Source organism: Onychostoma macrolepis, chromosome 09 (genome assembly GCF_012432095.1).
Source record: "Onychostoma macrolepis isolate SWU-2019 chromosome 09, ASM1243209v1, whole genome shotgun sequence".
Lineage (NCBI taxonomy): Eukaryota > Metazoa > Chordata > Actinopteri > Cypriniformes > Cyprinidae > Onychostoma > Onychostoma macrolepis.
The window spans coordinates 29,124,904-29,139,880 of record NC_081163.1 but is presented as its reverse complement, the minus strand read 5'-3'; the positions used below and the strand labels follow the sequence as shown (position 1 = coordinate 29,139,880).

At 37.2% G+C, this 14,977-nt stretch overlaps 1 protein-coding gene across 1 annotated transcript in view; it reads left to right on the top strand.

Moving 5' to 3' along the window:
- The first annotated feature begins 463 nt into the window (after nt 1–463).
- mycbp2 (MYC binding protein 2) overlaps nt 464–14,977 on the top strand; it is a 106,500-nt gene continuing 91,986 nt past the window's right edge. Inside the window, 2 exon segments of the mRNA XM_058787949.1 lie at nt 464–1,162; nt 6,202–6,277. Coding sequence (XP_058643932.1) covers nt 888–1,162; nt 6,202–6,277 — 351 coding nt within the window. The 5' untranslated portion in view covers nt 464–887.

Sequence of the window (14,977 nt, the reverse complement as noted above, 5' to 3'; positions counted from 1 at the left end):
AAATGATTTTATTATGTGAGAAACTGCGAGAAAATGTGAAAGTATGTCCTACAGCTGAATGCTGCTGTTGACCAATCAGAATCAAGTATTCCAGAATAATATGTAAATGCAATAATAACGTATATAAGATCTTATAAAAAGGCCTAATATTACCAGATATTGCCAGAAATTCATAGCTCATGTTATTGGCAGGGCATAATAATAACCTCACATATTTAACGTATGTTGGATTGGGCTGTGTGATTCAAATTCAAATTTAGAAGAAACGAACGCTGAAGCATCCAAACCTGCATCTGACGCGTTATACTCGGCCGCTCCATTACTACAGCGGCCGCGTTTCAAAATCTACCGAGTCCACTAGCAAGACAGCACTCTAGGCGCTTTCAGAATCGTCGCTCGGGCGCCCAAGTAGTGGCTAGCTAGGCCGCGCACTGCGTTTTGAATCACAGCCGCTGTGTGCTACGGATGGGAATGTATCCCAGCATGCTTGACAGTCAGCGACATGAACAGGGAAGGATGATGAAGCTAAGATGGCAGCGCTACTAGGGGTGCTGTCTTTACAGGGTCAAGAAAAACAGCAGGAATAAACGCAAGGCACAGACGTCAGCTCGCGCTTTTGACTGATTTCACTAAAGGCAGCCGGATCGCCTGCAATCGAGGAAATAACGGTTGTTTTTTGATCCGAGCGAAGGAAAGAAGGGACGCGTATTTTGCAGTCGCAGCAGAGCGGCTAACCGTAAACGTCGTTTTAATTGGAGATAACGTACTCGGATGTAATTCGCCGGGCGTTTTTGCGGCTTTGCGGAGCGGATTTATGGGGGGTGCTCGGCACTTTTAGCACTGTTGACTGACATTGTAATCTAATATATGCGTTGTTCCCCAAAACGATGATGTGTGCTGCTGCGGCAGCGGGTGCCGGTGGCAGCGGGATTCCGTCCTCCTCATCCCACTCCATGGGGCTGGGTGTCAGGGTCGTTCCCGGAGCTGGAAACGATTTCGCATCGATCGGATCAGGGATGGGCTCCTGTCCCGTTGTGGGGGCCCGCTCGGATTGTCGGAGCCGCTACCAGCTTCTTCTCTCAGGGCGAGCACTGGCGGAGCGGTACCGGAGGATTTACACCACCGCGATCAACGACAAAGAGCAGGGGCTCAACCTCGGCAGGTGGGTCTGATTTACCGGCTCGGTTCTGGACGACAAACCGGCGTACTGCTGGACATGTTTGTAAACAAAACCCATTGGGTTAGACGTGAGCTCGTTTGAGCCCAAACAGCAGTAACTTAGCAGTTAGCATGCGGCTAACTTCCTTAGCGAGCGCAGCTAAAACACTCGTTTCATCTCATGCAGGTCAACGCAGAAGCTCAGTTTGTGTTGATTCTGATTTATGCACTTTTTAAAATCACCTTCACTCTACTGTCACGGGCAACAATGCCGTTTCGAGACATCTTGCACGACTAGATCAGTAGCTGGAGCTGTTAAGCAGCTGCTTAGAGGCTCATGATGTAACATTAGTGTTGTGCTAATAGGACGTGGCTGGATGAGTTTGTGTATAATAAAACTCAACTGGCTTCAAATACAGTGCATAGACAATGATATGTTATGCGAAAAAGGATATATTAAACCTTTCGCATCAAATTTGTGTAAAGACAAATTAAAGACAAGCGAAATGTTGTCAGGTTTGTGAAACGTTTTATAGTCCCAGTCCAGGTTTGGATATCAGCCTTCTTCACTGAATTGCATGATCAGGGAGATTGTTATTCATAACTAGCTACTACATTTACATAACTGTGACTCATTCAACGATATTGCATATGGTATCGAATATATTCAAAACAGCAGGCGTGTGTCTCGTTGAGGTGAAGGGCTGGGTTCTGTTTTGCCTGACGTCACCCTGCTGTAGAAACACACACACACACACACACACACAGACAGATGTGCTTTACCTCAGAGCTGTCTCTTAATAGTGACCCCACTGTACAAATAATTATTGTTTCTGCTCATATATTCTGCTTTGACCTTTGCTTAATCCATAAGTTGTTTCACAGTTGCCAAAAAGAAATGAAATAAATACAAATGAGAACACACGCATTTCTATGCTTCAATTATTTTGAACTCTTTAGCAAATGAAATGTAGCATATCTAACAGATTCAATAAATAAAGCAGATTCATACAGAAGACTTTTTTATTTTAAATTTAGATTGGCCAAATTGATTTAATCTATATGAATTTCACAAATAATAATAATTTCACACTTAAAACTTGACTAGAGGTCAATAAAAATAATCTAATATTTTTTTTTCCGAGATCTTTGAGAGTAGCAACTGTCATAATTCTATGGCTATATTATTATTGCTTTTCAATGCAAAATTATGTTTTCATTATTAAGTTGTGATAATGTGCTTACAAGAATATATGTCATGAAGAATTAAAAAATTGTCGCAAATTGAAAATGAGATAAGTGACCACATTTTTTCCCATTCAAATTTCTGGGAAACAAAAAAGTGATTTTTATTGAGGTTTGGTAGTCATTTACAAGCAGCAGTTATTAAAAAAAACTGCAAGCTCCTACTCTTAAATTATATTTAACTTCTTTGCAAATGAGTAGATTTTGATTTAATAAATAAATAAAAATACTCATTAAAAAGATCTTCTTTTTTACATTTTGTTTTGTGTTTTAGGTTTGCCTAATTACTTTTAATGTATATTATATTTACCTAAAAAAATCATATGGTTCAAAATTAAATTAACATATACAACTTGAGTCAAGACTAATAAGCACAGAATGACTAGATGTCAACAAAAATAATCCAATACATTTTATTTTTTTTAAGATCTTTGAGATTAAGATAAGTCAAAAAGAATGCTGTATGCTATGTTGTTACTGACTTCTCTATGCAAAAGTTATATAAAAAAATAAATAAATAAAATAAAATAAATCATACAAATGTGTTTAGAAGAATGTATGTGATGAAGATCCTTAAAATGCATATCTCAATTTGTGTTAGTTTGCAAAATTGACCACATTTTTTCTTCATTCCAATCTCTGGAAGTAGGAATTTGAAATGATTTTCCTTGAGGTGTAATAATCCTTTTACCAGTGGTTTCATAGTGTACACTTACGCCATCCACTCATGACGTCACCAGCGTTGATAGCATGCAAAGTGCGCTGAACCATTGAACGCCCCTCCCAACCTTCAGGCTCTTCATCACAAGCAGCCTCTGTGCTTTCACTTTTCATTGCATATAATCAGCTACTGTTGTTCCATTGTTTACTGCTGTACACAAACTAGCACTTCAGCACCATTCCTATATAACGTTCTACATTATAGCAGATTCAGATGGCTCTCTTGATGAAATTAGAACTATGATCTCCCGCTGCAGGAGCGCTTTCCTTGTGTGGGGTTGCCATTAGGATTTGGGCTATTTGCAGTTTCTCATGTTAGACAAACAGTGTCGTTTTACAGCATCTAAGCAAATTTAAACCAGTGTTAAAAAGACCAACATGTGCTTAGGTGTTAACATGGCAGCATGGAGTCCCTTTAAGATATTACTGCTCTTAAAATCCATCCTTATAAAAAATGCATGTTAAAACCACACATTACTGGGATGACTACATGTGCTGATATCTGTGATGTATGACCTCTGGACTTTATATCAGTGTATTGAACTGGTACTAACTACTTGACAAACAAAACTGAAAATGCCAAATATGTTAGTAGTAGTGTTAGCCTCAGACGTCCACAGTCAATTCACTGGGTGTCTGATTCATATCGCACACTAAACTGCCAACCATTATCCAAAAAATCAACAGATTGAAAGTGATTGAGTACACTATTTCTGTCTATCGAATTGCAAAGTCCACCAGAGAACAAAGTTGTGTTTATGAGGTGCTGGATTGACGCACTCCATGTTTTTTGGACAGCTGCTGCTGTTCAGTTTTTCTAGGCATAAATCCATCTCTGAACAACAGCATATCAAACCAAAAATGAACTGTGTTTAGTCAGTTTCCATGTGTTAGACAATCTCCTCTTTAAGTGGACAGTTCTTGGCCGGAATAACCTGCAGTTTTGGACCAGACTTTAAACCCTTTGTATATTATTATCTAAATAGACCTTTGTATTAATTCATGGTTTCTGTGGGTCTTAATAAGGTATTAACTTTGAGCAGAAAGTCACTGCATTAAATGTTGCATGCACTGCAAAAAAATAAAAAATAAAACTTTCTCAGTGTTTTTATATATTTGTTTTAAGATATATTTGTTTTAAGATATTTTTAAAGATGCATTTATTTCTTTATATATATATATATATATATATATAATGAAAAGTAGATTTACTTTTAAAATAAAAAATATACTTTAATAAAAAGTATATTTTTCTCACCCTATGGGCAGATATTTGTTTTTGTTTTAATCATAAACACACTTCATTTTGATCAATTTCTCAGGAAATAAGGCCTCGTTTACATAGCAGGTCTTGATGCCCACTTCTGATTTATTGCCTATATCCAATTTCTTTGACGGTCCGTTTACACATTCTTTCAATTGTGACCCATATCCGATTCATGTGTTTACACTTGCCATACCATCTGAAACATCATGCATGCATAAAGAATATGACATCAATAAACCACGGAGAAGTACCAAATTGTCGCAGTTTTAATGACGTACAGAACGCAATGCTTCAGAAAATCCAATCTCCCTGTTTACGTGACAGTTGCATTGGCACATATCTGATTTGTATCAGATTTATTTCCACATATGAATGAGGCCTGAAACGGATCTCGAAATATCTAAATGCATGCTTTTTTCCCCCTGTTTACATGGTCATAGAACACATCCGATCTGTGTCACATCTGAGCAAAAAAATCGGAATTGGGTCACATTTAACTGTTAAAATGTTTAAGTGTGTAAACATAGCTTGACTCAAGTCATTTTACTTCTCAATGTATCTTGAGGGGTCATGAACTGCCTTTTGTTTTTTACTTTGTACTGTTCTCTGAGGTCCACTTATAATATTATATCAATTTTTACATCAAAAAACATGATGAACGTCCTGTTTTTAACCCCTCTCATCAGAATGCTTTGTTTGAATAGGCGTGGTGGATTGTAGACTCGGAAGTAAACGCCCACTGCTATGATTGGCTAATAGTTTTGTATGTTTGACAGCGTACATTCCTCATAGATGGACACTGCTGTGATTTAGGTCAAAAAAGCATAAATGCCTCAATACATATCAAACGATCTGTAAGAAGAGACAAAGCAATAGTGACCATGTAATGAAAACAGTTACTCACACTTGTGTGTGGTGTGACATCGTACCCACTATAGTCGGTACAGCATCATCTTTTAGTTTCAATCTTTAAAAAAAAAAAACCCCGCGTTGAACTGCCTTGTTTGTAAACAAATCCACGGTAAAATGAAGTGCACAAAGGACCAAGTTCTTACTGATTCGGTCTGGAACTTCATTAAAAATAAAGTTCATCCACTCTTTACTAACGCTGTGATCAGAAGGAAGGCAACGCAAACACTATTTTTCCACAACTTGGCACTGCACGGCGTTTTGTTGTCTTCAGAACCATCTTTATCGTTTGGTTTCTGCATAGACTTGCCGTAAACTTACCTCTCTCGTAAACACTACATGCGCGAATCAGTGGGCGGGGCTTAACAGGCTGTGTTGTTGAGGCTGTGTTCTTCTGCAGAGGCGGTGCTCTTAGCCACATTATTACATCATAGAGTAGAACATTCCAAAAGCTGTCATTTTGGCAGACTGCTTTCAATATAAGCTGTTTTTGAGTTCTGAAACTTTCAGGAAGTTTTTATACTACAATAACATCTTACATGCTAAAAGATCAAGGGAATTTAGATTTCTCAGACTATGAACCCTTTAAGAATACTGAGGAAGTACATCATTAAAATGATTTTCGTATTCTTTGTTTTTTGTAAAATGGAGTAAAAAGTAACGGAGATCTGTTGGAAATTGTATTTTCAGACTGTGAAGTGTTGTTAATACAGCTTACTGTCTGATCCTTAAGCGTGTATAGAACATATTGAAACATTGTTTCCTTTAATTTATTCCTAACATTTTCTTTACTTGGTCTGAAAAAGGCCTTCAAGATTTAAATTCACCTTCAGAAACCCTGTAATTTGTGATTATTGATAGATCACACTGCAAAACCACTAACACGTGTCATTCTTCTCCAGGGGAAAGAAAGCTTTGAGCAAGAAGAAGCTAAAAAGGCGGCAAAAAGTCAAATCAAAAGTGAAAACAAGAACAAAGGTAAGATTGTGAATCTGACTCTGGATACTGTAGTCTTCATTGCTACTCGTTTTCTGCCCCATTTAAACAGTGAAGCTATATGGTTTAAAAGCCATTATTGGTAGCATCATTTCCATATTCACATACAAAATTTGAAGAAGTATCCTTTCGTAGACTTCTGCTGTCTGTATTTCAAGAACTATAACCTTTCTTATCAGTATATCATTTTAACATCAGGTAACAGTGGTTCTTTTGCCAAATGTTGAAGTAGTGGTTTCCATTTAAATCTTCAGTCTGGATTTTCTCTTTGGCCATTTAGGTGCAACTCTAATTCCATTAAGATTTTTTTTTTACATTGATCACAATACAGTACATATGTATACATACATATGCTTGGAAACTGCTTTTAGTCGTCACAGTTGAGAAGACGCCAGTAAACACTTGCACACATGGCGGAGGATGCAGGAATGGCGGGGTCACGATTGGCTGTTGCTTGGCGACCCGTGTGTTGCATGTTTCCATGGCAACAGCTTCCTCCATCTCCTGCACTGAGCACCTATGGTGTGCTGGCAGCAGGGTTTGTCTCGCTACGTCTGCAGCGTTTACCAGTGCTCAGAAAAATGTCCCAAAATGTCTCCTATTGGATAGTGTGTATTGTCTTGCCATTCCCCAAAGCATGTGTGGGGGTTAATGCCTGATTGTGTTTGGATATCCTTTCCCAGGCACTCTGTTTTCCCTAGTGGATGTGAGTGCTTCGCAGGCAGGGGTAAGAGAGAATAATGTGATTGTAGATATGCCGTCGTAATCCTCCACCCTAAACCCCTGCTGGCTAAGGAAAAAGAGCTCACTTATATTTCTCCTTCTCTGCCACAGCCTCCTTAAAAGGAGCTCCTTGGCTTTGTTTGCTCATAAACAGATGGGTGGAGTTTCTCCAGCAGGGAGGTGCTCGTCTTGAAGACGTACTGCTGAAATGTCTGTCATGTTCAAGCACTTCACGTTGCTTTGTCTGATGGATAAGAATGTCTCTTCATAAGTGCCCTTCTTGTTTGATTTCTTTCCTTGTCTGTGATATATTACACAATTCCAGACAGCTTTGTGCTTCTTATGACTAAGACTGGCTGATATAGATGAAACATGAAATTTATTTACCGTAGCATTTATTTAGCCTATGCATATATTTGATATTTATGCATTTGTTTTCCTTTTCATAGAATTTATATTAGTGCTGTCAAAATGAGTGTTAATGCTGGCAATGAATTTTCCAGTTTAACGGCGTTAAAGGTATAGTTCTCCCCAAAATGAAAATTGACATTAATTGCTCAAACTTATGTTATTCCAAATAGGGCTGCACGATATTTTGCATGCGATAGTCATGCGCATCTAGTCAGTAAAGCCGGTTCCGTGATTAGCGCTAAATCTCCTGTTTTCAAATGGAGCGGCATTTAATACACAGAGCCGTAGTTCACTGACAAGCTACGCAATATCACGTTCAATATCGCAGGCAATTCATCTGCGATTCTGAGCGCGAATTGCGTAGTTTGTCAGTGAACTACGGCTCTGTGTATTAAATGCCGCTCCATTTGAAAACAGGAGATTTAGCGCTAATCACGGAACCGCCTTTACTGACTAGATGCGCATGACTATCGCATGCAAAATATCGTGCAGCCCTAATTCCAAATCTGTAAGGCCTACGTTCATCTTCAGGAATTTCGGGCAGTTTTGCGAAGCTATGAGAATTCTTTTTGTGCACAAAGAAGCATGCGTCGTGGTACTCTCCAAATTGGCGGAAGACGGTAACTCGGGGGAGAAGAATTATTGAATAAAGTCGTTATTTTTGTTTTCTTTGCGCACAATTTCTTGTAACTTCACAAAATTGAAGTTGAGCCACTGATTTCACATGGACAGTTTTACCGATGTCCTTAACTCTTTCCCCGCCAGCGTTTTTAAAAAAAGTTGCCAGCCACCGCCAGCATTTTTAATGATTTTCACCTAAATTTAACGGCCCTCAGAATATTTTCTGCTATGAATATAAGAACATATTATATATCAAAATAAAGAAAACAAAAATTTTTTTTTATTCTATCTTCATGTGTTCATGTTTTATCACCATTTGAATGCAGATAGGTTTCATCAAAAATACAACATTTTGGACAAAAAAACTGAGAAAAATCAATTTTTATCAAAGTAGTGCATTTTCAAGCAAAATACATTCAGATGTCATATTCTTTCACCTGTAAATAATTATATGAATAATTTAAATTGCATTCAATAAACAGAACAAACAAACAGACACACACACACACACACACACACACACACAAACAAACATATACATACATATGATTATACACACACAGGCTAGGTACATACATATGCATACATATACTGTGCATGCACGCATGCACACACACACACACACACACACACATGCATACACACATGGCATGCAGATAGATAGATATATAGATAGATAGATAGATCGCGCACACACACACACACACACACACATGCATACACACATGGCATGCAGATAGATAGATATATAGATAGATAGATTGCGCCCACACACACACACACACACACACTAGGGTTGTCACGATACCATAAAAATGTCTTACGATACTATGCCAGCTGAAGTATCACGATACCATGCAGTATTGTGTTAATTTAAAATTCAATTCTACAAAATAAATAAATAGATGTAAGTGAAAACAGACAATATTATTCTCTGAATACTTAATGTGAATGAATGACTGGCTATTGTTATCCATGAAATGATCTAAACAAAACTCATCTTAGCACTGCACAGAAGCAGCATGGAGTGACATTTAGATGTGGCATTTATACATAATTGCATAAATAATGTTATGAGATTAGTGTTTTAAATACTAAATTCTGAATATAGAAATATGTTGGAAAATAATGTAATATGCCTACTTTTAGACGGGAAACTTAAAAACGGCCAGCAGGTGGCAGAAGTTCGTGATTGAATCACTGAGTCATTCAAACGATTCTTTCAAAACGGCTGAATCCTTCAGGAGCGAGTCAAATGACTGTTTTTATGAATGGCTCAGTGAATCAGTGATTCGCCCAAATCAACGCGGATTTGGATTCGAACACAAACGAAACAAAAACAGCTCTCTTGCTCGTGTCGTATTGCCGAACTGTCAGGAGCATTTTTTTGTTCTTGTATCTTGAAATTTCCGAGTTAGCAGCGTGTATATTAACATAACATTATAAATGAATAAACAAAATATACATAATGATTGATAAGAACCAAGTGCAAAGCCGCTATGCTGATGAATGGATTTGCATTCGTGATCGCAAAGATGCTTCCAGAAACGAACTATTACACATGTTCTAGAAGTGGTCAAATTAATTAAACTGTGAGAATACTTTCTTGTAAGATATTATGATGTTGAATAAGTGATGCTTGAGCTGCTGTTTTTTTTAAATGACATAAGATGGTCTGAATCAGACCCTTTCTTCTGATAAACTGCAGCATGAACAACGACGTGCAAGTGCGACTTCCCATTGCAAACTGAACTGAAGCATCGGGAAACACTCAGCACCATATAACGCGTAACGTTATACACAAAGCACAGCAGAAAGACAATTGGCAATCAACTTGTAATGTTTCTGCTGGCATGCATGTTCAAATGAACGTTTTAAACAGTGTTCTTGCCGTGCATACAACATATCTTACGGTACCGTATGGACGATACTACTGTTTAAAAAATACAATGGCACCGCGGGTATTTTTAAGCTTTAGTATCGCGATACTACCGTAGTACCGGTGTATCGTGCAACCCTAACACACACACACCCGTATTCAGATCGATGAATCGGTTACAGCTACAGATGTTTCTGTGTCTGTAAATGTCTGTAAATCTCTCTCACTGACTACTTCGTCCCGATCAGATTCAAAATGGTCAAAGCATGATCTACATAGGCTATGATCTATATATGATCTACATTTTCTCTGATCCTTCTATTTATGCCGATCGTCTTCTATTCACACCCTAAAGACCCGGAAGTCCCGTAACTGATTCAGGACATGCGCTAGGGCTTTCCTTACCGTAATACACATAGAACACGGATTGCCGCAAAAACTCGTCAATGGCGGGAAGCGTTGTCTCTTAATTGACAAGATATCTCGTCAATGGTGTTGAAAGAGTTAACCGCTTTTCCACTATCGGGCCGAACGGTTCTAAGAACGGTCAGGTACGGTTCCAGTTGTTTTTCCACGTGAGCCTGGTACGGCGCGGCACGATTACAAACCGTTCTCGGCACGGAATTCTTGGCACGGTTAGACAACAGTAACTTACTGGTAGAGTGCGTGTGCGTGACGTCGCCACTCAGGATCTGTCACTTGTCTGTTGCCTGGCTGCTAGTTTCTCCGTAGCTTGCTAAGCGCGCTATTTTGATCAATGTAAACACAAATTAGTAATAAAATCTAAAGAAATTTCTGATCATCCTCCATAATGCGTTGGTTATTTACACCTCATATCATATGTAAGCACTTGTGTTTCCATGGCAACGACTGACGCATTTGAATTGCATTCCAAAGAGATCCGTTATCAGCCCAGCAGTGGAAAATGAAACCGTATCCGTGCTGACTGGCACGGATCGGCACGGAACGGAACGGTTAAGAAAAGAGAACCGTTCGGCCCGATAGTGGAAGCGGCTCTTGTTTCTAGGTCTGGGAACATTTCAGTTGTGTTGCTGTCTATGGAGGGTCAGAAAGCTCTCAGATTTCATCAAAAATATCTTAATTTGTGTTCCGACGATGAACGAAGGTCTTTTGGGTAATTTTGGGGTGACTTGTCCCTTTAAAAATATTTAACGCAGTTAATGCAGGGGCGGGGCTAGGGTTGGCCACCCCATCCCACTCAGGCCCTTTTTTTCTTGACATGAATTGCGTTTTAGACGAAGAATGTCTTTACGACCACATCAAACAGAAGACTTTTCAGACGCTCACTCCTCAGCGCCAGGCGCTAGTCAAAGGATCACGGAAACAGTACAGGTGAGGAGGGAGCTTCAGTTGAACATCAGTGAACTGTGGTCAGATGAGATGTTATCAGGCCATATGTCAGTAAAAATAAAATGTCCTGCCCTTTCAGCCGTTATACTGTGCTTGTAATTAGGGCTGTCGCAATTTGTTGATTCTATTCGATTTTAAAAAATCGTCGATTTCATTTTGCCCGCATCGACTAACCGGCAAAATACGGGAAGTGGCGCATTTCACAGACGAGAATCCATGAAACGCATTTTTAGACTTTTTTTCCCAAGGCTGCATGATATATTAAACCCATTTAAAAACTAAGCATAATATTATTGTGAATTCACAAACGCTATGATTCAATTAAATAAACGTATGCAATGCAGATTTAATATATGTGCTTTAATTATTTACATGCGTGTTGGTTACATACAGTACGTGCGTGCGTACCAGAGCGACGCCGTTATCATTTACAGTTTTATGGAGCATCTCAAACTACATCTCCGCATATTTTTGTGAGTTTTGGTTTATAACGTTAATTTGGGAGCGCAACGCGTGCCATTTTATCAGATTTATAAAGTAAATCATTTATTTATAAACCTACGCAAACTCAGGAGAATACATGAATATCTTTCTCAATATGCTAACTGTTCATCGCGATTTCAAAATAAAAGCTCAAACACTCGGAGTTTACACGTGATGTCCACATATTCAAGAAATTATAGTGGCTATAGCATTTCTGTCATAAAGAAATGGCCAAATATTAAAGATTAAGTGGGCATTTGAATTAAATGATGTTTGGTCAATATTAAACAAGGATTAGATTGCGCAGTAAAGTGTAAAACAATTGTCTGGCCATTGGTGCCCTCTGAAGCCTTTGTTATAATGCGCAATTTACATTAGCGCTATTGTTTATAATACATTATGTATTTTAACAGTTTTATTCAATAAAACCATATGATTACTTGCTTTTGATACTTTATTTGAACTAATTATTATTGCCTCATTGCTGTTATATAGGTATTTTAAGTAATTTTAAAGGCTATTGTTCACTTAAATCTATTTTTATTACCACAAAAAAATTATTATAATTATAGGTCCCTATGAAATCAGTTTTATTTTTTTTCCAAATTCATTATTTTCCGTTTTAATTTTTCTATGCTCTGTTTTAATTGTTAAATTAAATTTTATTAATCAAAAAGCGTGTCTAATTGAGTTTTACAGTTTTATTTTTTGCCAAATTCTGTGTTTTCCATTACTTTTCTGGATTCCATTTTAATGGTTCCATTAAATTTTAATAATCAAAAGTATCTCCAATTAATTGATTTTATTATTTCATAGTTTAGTATTTCTTTTTTTTTCTCAGAAATACCGTGTATTATTTACATTTTTCTCCTAAATAAATTCTGGAAAATAATATTTCTGGTAAATACTCCTTAAAATAATGTTTTGATTTATTTTATTATTAGTAGTAGTATTATCATTACATTAAGTAATATATTTCTGATTTCTGTCACAGTTTCTTTGTTAACCTGAACTTTTGTTTTGACGGGCTGCTGTAAAGACCTTCGGGCTTCTGTTTGTAGCTTTTGAAATGACGATAGTTTTTCTCAAAAGAAACAGTAAAATGCTCATGTATAGACTCTCAGAGCAGTTCTAGAGATCATGTTCATGTACTCATATATGGAGACGGCAGGGGCGGAAAACACTGCGAGTGTTACATGCACTTCAGTATGTGTGTAGTAAACGAAACCGCAAGTCTGTGCCATTAATTCATACAGAGACGCGCAGAACCTGCAGGATTGATATTTAAATAGTATTTTTGCAGGCACTATTCCATATCATGTTTTAAGTGAACGTACCTACTTTTTATCCATCCAAAAATATACAGTAAAATCAGTTTTTATGACTGGATTCCACGATTCCGTCCACGTTTTCCGCATCACATGCTCATTAAATGAGCATGTGTGTCAGATCCACATCACATTCAGCAGCGGCAGCTCTTAAGGTAATAGCCACCAGATAACCTAATAAACCAGCTGCTGTGATATAATCGTGATTAATTTCAGAAAAATGTGTGATTAATTTAGTTAATTTTTTTAAATCGTTTGACAACACTAATTAATATGTTTCTACGTGTCATAAGAACAAACATGTTGATCAAACCTCTGTACTGCTTGCATTAAACATTTTGAAATACTGTAACAATCTAGTTTTCAACACTATTTTTCACAAGGAAGAACGAAATTGCTTTCACTTATGTGAGTGAGTATAGCAATGTATAGTATACTAAAATGTTGTTTTATTAAATAAGTGATTATTGGAGTATTTAGAGGAAAGTACTATTTCAGCTTTCTACTTGAAATTTACAATTAATTTAATGTTACACTCAGTTTCTTTGTTATTAGTGTATTTTATTATTCTTTGTTCATTGCTTAATAAACTGTTTAAACACCAATATTTTTTTCAGAATTGCAATATATAGCTTACCCTACTTATATGTATTTTTAATTTTGTTAAAAAAAAACAATTTAGCAAATGGAAAATGACATTGAGAATCGCTGAATTAATCAAAACACTTCAATTGAATCACAGAAATGAACCAAACCTACCAGTTCTTTTTTGCTGTTGTAATACTTTTGATGGACGTTAAATAAGCTTGCAATCATTGCGGTTTTCATGATGATGCTTAATTTGATATCAAATCATCACAATATTACACTGAAAAAAATTGGTGTAGAAACAATATTCATTTAGAAATTGCTCGTAAATGTTTAAATGATTACAAAGAAATGCAAGTAACGCTGAATTTTGAAAGACTGAAAAGTATTTTTTTGTTTTATTTAAAACTTTGAACAAATATATTTTTTACAGTCTACTTATGAATGAATTTAGTTTGTAACATTTATACTTGCATAGGTAATGCAACTAATCTCATTTTACCAGCATTTCTTGTAAGCTGATATTACCTACCTCTGACCTTTCAGACGACAGTGATGGGACTTGTGGGTAAATTGTATATAGTATGACTCATGTACCTTTGTAAGGACAACTGACTTTCATATTCTAAATGCTTCAGGCCCCTCAGCGTTTTATTTAGCTGAGTTCTTGCACCATGGTTTGCCACTTGTTAAAGTGAGACACCAATTGTTGGCCCCAGAGAGGAATAGCTGATACAGTGCAGGTTTAATTTACTCATCACTGTGTGTCCGTGATGTGTATGATTGATATTACCACAGAGCGCAACGTTATTGTCACCCCCTTTGCTGACACAGGCACTAAAGTATATATCCTCCCTGAAGTGTATATGCTCATAAGGAACAGGTGTAGGCGCTAAAGATATTGCATTTTCAAACACCACAGAGCTGCAATTTATAAATGCTGTGCTTATGATCATCTCTGTGCATTAAGTGTTTGTTGAATCAATTTATGAACCCATTTTGGTATTAAATGTAAAGAAATGGCATAGTTTGCACACCAAGAGCTTAAAGAAGATCTCCTTTCCTTGCCTTGCCCAATTATGGTTTTGTTAAAGGTTGTTCTTCCAAGTGTTTATGTCCATTGGTTCCTTTCGCAGTATGAGGCTGAATGCATTGTTATCGAATGAACTGAAATGTCAGTGGAACCTGGGGAAGAAAACAGCAGAAGTCCTCTTTGTTGGTCACAGTATTTTTGTAGTATAGTTCGCAGGGCTGTTTTCTAAGGCTGGGGTTTTTTTG